The sequence below is a fragment of the Sceloporus undulatus genome, chromosome 5 (assembly GCF_019175285.1).
Source record: "Sceloporus undulatus isolate JIND9_A2432 ecotype Alabama chromosome 5, SceUnd_v1.1, whole genome shotgun sequence".
In the NCBI taxonomy this organism is placed as follows: Eukaryota; Metazoa; Chordata; class Lepidosauria; order Squamata; family Phrynosomatidae; genus Sceloporus; species Sceloporus undulatus.
The window spans coordinates 107,736,702-107,743,095 of record NC_056526.1 but is presented as its reverse complement, the minus strand read 5'-3'; the positions used below and the strand labels follow the sequence as shown (position 1 = coordinate 107,743,095).

The window sequence follows — 6,394 nt, the reverse complement described above, 5'->3', positions numbered from 1 at the left end:
TCCAGTAGAAACCTGAACTGTGCAAAAAGATGACAGGGTCCAGCCCCCAAAATTCCCACTCCCTTTGAGCACGGCAGGGTGGGGACTCCCATATCAGTAACAGTGAATTCACTCCAGATTAAAACTGACCTTTTAAAGGAGCTGTCCAGTGCACTAGACCTTGGCATCTTGGAATGCTCCTTTAATGTTCACATCAAATTACAGCAAATTTATCATGAAACCCCTCAGTTGCTGCCGGTGTTAAATAGGAAAGTCTGAAGGCTTATTTTGTGTATCTCTTTTCAGTGCAAATCTTTCTTAACAACTGGGAGTCTACAGGCATCCACTTGTAGTACAAGTGGATGCCTGTAGACTATCAGAACTTTCTGCTTACCACAAGAATAGTGAATGCATTAATGGGGAGGTTAGCATTGGACTAGTGTATATGGCCCCATGCACCATGAGTTGATATTTCCTGCTCAAGGATAATACTGGTACAGGGATACTATTACAAAAGGCAGGGAAATCATACATTATTAATTTATTTTTTTCACGTCCATAAGTATGTTAAACACTTATTTATTTTGTGTTTTGCAGTGTGCTAGCAAAGTGAATGGAGGTCTGTATGGGAGCACCAAAGACTACCCAGATGAAGCTATCCGTTTTGCTAGAAGCCATCCCTTGATGTATCAGCCTATTAGGCCTGTTCATAAGAGACCAGTTCTTGTGAAGACAGATGGAAAATACAAACTCAAACAAATAGCAGTAGACAGAGTAGAAGCAGAAGATGGACAATATGATGTCTTATTTATTGGAACAGGTAAATGAGAAAGAGAGAGAGATTAAAGGCATTTTCCTCTTCCTTCTCTTTTCTAATTTAGGTCTAATCTAGACTGAAGAAATAATACAGCTAGACACCAATTTGTTACAGCTCGGGTGGGGGCATTTATTTATATTTTTTCTACCTTCAAACAAATGTTTCACACTGTAAAAATATTAGTGGTATGAATTCTTGGTGTGAAGCTGATTTATTGCATGCTGTGATATGTGAGGGGGGAGATTACTAAAAATGGTTAAAAGGTAACTTTAGTGTCCAGTTATTTCAAAACCTAGTGTGTCATTTGATGCTGTGGTAGCCTGCTTCTGTCTTCAGGCCTGTTGCTCAGGAGGACTCTTCTAAATGAGAACATCTTCTCAGTCTGAAGATTTATTCAAGCATCTGTAGCGGTGGGCCATAACCCTCACTGTGGTTTTTAACTCAAGTACTTAGAAGTGTTAGCCTCTGCATTTCTTCTAGAACTTATATCTCGCAAAGAGACTTCTACTAAAACTAGCTCAGTGACACAGTTCATGAACTTTCAGGTTCACTGTGTCTCAGCCATCTTAAAGCTGGGTCTAATGTCTGTTGCATTCAGATATTATCTGTATGATCTGTGAGCCAGGAAAATCCCCAGTTCAAAAAGAGGTATGGAAAGAATATTTTAAAAATTCAAAGATCAAAGAACCATTTTTTTCCTTCAAGTGTCAAGAAACCTTGACAAGAGAAATGATGGACTGACAAGAACCTTTGCAGTGCAGGATTTATTCTACCCCCCCCCCAATGAAATATGGCTGTTTTGCACAGAAAACAGCATTGTCAACACAGGAAACAGTATTTTAAACACAAACCCAGCAATACTAAAATAGTATTTTCTGTGCAGAAAATGCTGTTTTCTGTATTAAAAAATGCCCCATGCAATTTTTTTGGAGAAATAAAACATGAATTGCAAATCATCTGCTCCATAGATATACTCACTGTAATGAAATATCCACATGTGTCACACATAGCAGTGTGGGAGAGATACATGTATGGTGCCTTCCCTGCTTTAGCAGATTTAAGTGGGCATAGCCAATGGGGGAGGGGGGTTATAATAAATATTTGCAGATTTGCTTATCCTTGATGATAAAGGGTTTCTCAGGATGTGTTGAAATATAACAGTGTGGACATATTTTTCATATTTGGGACTTTTTTTGCAGAAACTTTGTCTCCGTGATGAAGCATTGCATTTTTTTGTAAAATACAAATGTTTACACATAATACAGTGGGGGTTGTGCAAAAACATTTTTGCAAAATAGAGTGGATGAGCACCTGCATCATCAGTTATAACTATGATAACAGAGCTCCATGTCATAGTTACATCTCACTATGCCACCCTCCAAAATCACACCTTTTCAGTGTGGCAGCAACCCAACCAAAGGGTTTCCCAGGTGCTGCAGCTTGGGGTGTGATGACATGTTGGCTGCAACTCTCCCCTAGTAGCCAGGTTCACCAAGAACAAGCAGTTGAAGAGATCTCTCAGGGTCCTCCACAATTGCTTGTCTCAATGTGTCCCATGACCAGGAGAGTACTGCAGATATCATTACCCCATGGCCCAATCTGCTATGTCTTGGAAACCCTTTGGTTGGGGTGCTGCCAAGCTGGAAAAGTGTGCTTTGGTGTCATGTTCCATTATTAACTACTGTAAGCATGAATTCCCAGCCAATGATCCAGCCTAAAAATAAAAAATACACAAAAGCTCTCATAATCTCATTATGCATGAAGGGGAGGAAAAGTCTTCCTTCCTGCATGTTAGAATGTCTCTAATCCAGGAATGTAAGAACTTCCAGTGCCATATTTAATCCAATGTCCAGGATCCAAACAGGCCCTAGGCCAGTCTACATTCTCTTCACTGAACTCTTGTATACATGCATTCAATTATTTGTATGAGAGCCAGTGCTTTAAACTAAAAATTGGAAGTCACAAGTTCAGACTCATCCAAGAATCTTGCTATGTGCCCTTATAGTATATACAGCTAAGATACTATTCAGGGTTGTGATGAGGGTAAAATGGGAGGGGAAGAACTTGTATATTACAGTGTGCTCCTGTGCTAGGTAATCCAGAAGAGCTGGATAAAAATGCACCTTGAACAACTGAAGCTAACCGAGTATCTTTATCTTCAGCCATCTTAAGTCATTTATGTTTTCATATTTTAGACTGAAGGGAAGATAGATTTATTTGTCTTACACATTTTGTTTAGAAATAGCAGGTTTTTTAAAAACTCATGCCTGACTGACAAGTAAAAAATGGTTAGCAGTACTGAGTTCTTTTTTATTATTGCTGTTGTTTTAAATTCACAGATAATGGGATTGTACTGAAAGTCATTACAATTTACAACCAAGAGACAGAATCGATGGAAGAAGTGATTCTTGAAGAGCTGCAAGTGTTCAAAGTAAGGTATTTTTTTCTCTCTGCCTTGTAACATTCATCTAAGAACAAAGAGTGCCATCCTGCACACATTTGAAGTAGCACAAACCTGAGGAAAATAGATTTTATGCACATTTAAATGTACAGAGAATTTACAGCCATGACTATATTTTGCCAGACCTTGAATATGGGATGGAGGGGACTGGCAAAAAGCAGTAGAGGAAACCCTGTTTTCAATATATTCCTAATTTGTCTGATACATGAATTAATTAACTCAAACAACTTCCAAGTAGGCCCATGATAAACAGATTATTTTTCCATTTCTTTTGTACTTGAAATTTGATAATTTGATGTTGAATATAAGTCCTGATTCAAATACAATTCCTGATTAAGATTATTAAGAGTTTAATTCTTCAAAAAATGCCAATGGTCCTTTAAAAATCATTGATTCCACTGTGTTCTCATTTCCCATTAGTTGCTAACAATCAAAGGGCAACTTTTCTAGTCCCTACTCATCCACATGCTTTATTCGTCTTCCTAGTGGCTTTTATTTCTTCAGAGATCCCTGTCAGCACTGCATGTGGAGAATGAATACTGTCTACCAGTTAACAATCTTATGTCCAAGTTGATTTACAGACTCATTTCCCATAGTACTCAAGTCCCATAGCTCAACAGCTATAGTAGTATTTGTCATTTCCAACATCCAAATAATGCTAACCCAGTTGCTAAGGCAAACCTAAAGCATGGACTGTAGATATGACTCTTGAATAATCTAGTAGAGTACTGATAGAAAGCAAATGTGAGGATCCCCTCCTGCACCTCTGCTCTTGCTTTCTCCTAGATTGCCTTTTAATTTTACATTTAAAAATGCCACAGTGCAATTGTGACAGCAGTAAAGACAATGTCCAGCTTTCAGGTACCATATGGCTCCTGAATATCAGGCTTTAAGGATTTACAGCATTATGGACAAGCTGACGACATATTCCTGTAATGATAGTGAATGCTCTTTAAACAGCTGAAGGTGGTTGCTTCCTTATTACTGAGATGGTAAATCCAGATTAGGGTATAGTCTAAACTTTAAACAAGCTATCAAAGATGCTGCAGGAAGAGTTCTCTGCCTTGCGTCAATTCATTTAAAAATCAGTTGAAAGCCAAGATGATTCACTACCCCACTGACACAGAACCCAATACTCTTAGAAAGGAAATTGATGACCAAACACAAAATAATGAGACCAGACACGAGACACTAGATTAAACTAGAGCCACATTATTTGACCTAAAACCTATTTAAACTGAACCTGGAGATAAGCAACAAAAGTGGCGTGGTGGGCAACCTGACATTAGTCCAACTGAGGTCCAGGTGTCATCCTGTGACCACTTCCCCAGCCTTCTCTTGGGTGAAACACCTGTTCCCGAGGGCAATCCAATATCATTGATTTCTCCTCTGGTGGCTGTATACTGGAAGTAAACTGAGGGCAACCCCCCCAAGCCCCCCCCCAGCTTGTGGGGGAGGTTCCATATGCAGACCCTTCACCAAAAGAGTGCCAAGGTGTACATCACAGTCTGATATTTGATATTTCCATGCAAATCTTCAAAGACAAAGGGTAGGTACAGCCATAAGAAATCTTTGTCTCCACATCCTCACAATCTATAGCCTGGCACCCTTTCTGGCTTCTGGTTATGGAGACCATCAAACTGGGCTCTTCCTGGAGCATTTCCCAGATGCTCAGGCTCAGGCACACAAAATATTAGAAACAAAACAAAATAAAATTTGATGATCCAAAATGTATCACTAGAGTGTTGGGAGGATGACAATAAACCAGCACTGATGAGAACCTTTGCAGGTCAGGACTGATACTGTACAAAATTCGCATATAGTTTTGTTGCACAAACTCCTCCAAGTAAATGTTTGTTTTCTACATAAATCATGTGAAATTTGTGAGTCACAAAATGGGAATAATCTTCTAAAACTGTACAGTTTTCAGAGACTTTCTTGGAGTAGGAATAAAACTGCTAAAATTACTCATCATTTCGTTTTGGAATGAAATTAGTAAATAATTACATGCCAAGGCCTTTCTGTCTTTAAAGCAATTTTAAAGAAAGAAAATTTTCTTTAAAGGAAGTAGGAAAAAAGTGACTTTCAGCTGAATTTGTTTCAAATTACTGATGCTTTCTTTATTTTTTTTATTTTTTTGAAAGCAGATTATTTATTATATTTGCATACCAAATGCAGGCTTTCCATGGCAGAGAAAAAAAAAGCTATCTACCACTCTTCTCTCTTTGAAGACACATCTAAACTGAAGTACAATGTAGACATAGCACATAGAAGCTTCTATGCATGACCATCCAATTCCTGGTATTCTTTGTTCTAAAAAATAAGTGTGTGTAAGAAGGCTATTGCATGCATGCAGCAGGCACATGTATAGATTCCAAATGGAGCAGCTCCATCACACATTCTTTAAATGTATTGGGAAGGAGGAAGAGCGGGAAGGGACTATTAGACAATCCTTTACCAGATGTAGTTTTTTTACTGCCCAGTAAATGGCTGACCAGGAGCTTTAAGAAACAAAAGATTGATATTTCATGTGTGTGCATACTGAGCAATATGTGCAGAGCAAATACAAGTAACTCTTTTGTCTCCCCACTCTCCACCCACCTGCATTCAAATATGCATCTGTTTCACAGATGTGATATAGTTCCTAAATCAAAGAAACATTTCTTTCCATTTAGGTGCCAGTTCCTGTTATATCTATGGAAATTTCTTCCAAAAGGGTGAGTGTTGTTCTTTGTGAAACATAACATGATTCCATGATGGAGTGTGATCATGTATGGCTATATACGTACATTGGAACTGATATTGATTTGTGTCTAGTGCAGTTCTGGGGAACATATGACGTCTGGGTGTTGGGCTCCAACTCCCATCAGCCCCTGACAGCCTGGTCAATGGCAAGGGATGATGGTAGAGGTCAAAAAAGTACATAACAAGAAAGCTTTGAGGCCTAGTCCTCACTGAAGGCATAAACCCTTTCAGGACATTTCTGCATAAGGCTTTTAAACCATGATTTCTCTGGGAAAGAAGCATTTTTGATGATACTGATCACACAATGTGATCTCTGACACATAGCTGTCCTGACCTCACCTATTTGTGGGGAAAACCTGTAAATGACCTAGCAATTGCACAAGTCCCCAGGT

The 6,394-nt window shown here is 38.8% G+C and overlaps 1 protein-coding gene across 2 annotated transcripts in view; it reads left to right on the top strand.

Moving 5' to 3' along the window:
* SEMA3E (semaphorin 3E) overlaps positions 1-6,394 on the top strand; it is a 201,463-nt gene that overhangs the window by 178,855 nt on the left and 16,214 nt on the right. For both annotated transcript variants that reach the window (XM_042466429.1, XM_042466428.1), the window contains exons 11-13: positions 577-799; positions 3,136-3,227; positions 5,933-5,974. In XM_042466429.1, the coding sequence (XP_042322363.1) occupies positions 577-799; positions 3,136-3,227; positions 5,933-5,974 (357 nt within the window). The remainder of the gene's footprint in view (positions 1-576; positions 800-3,135; positions 3,228-5,932; positions 5,975-6,394) is intronic.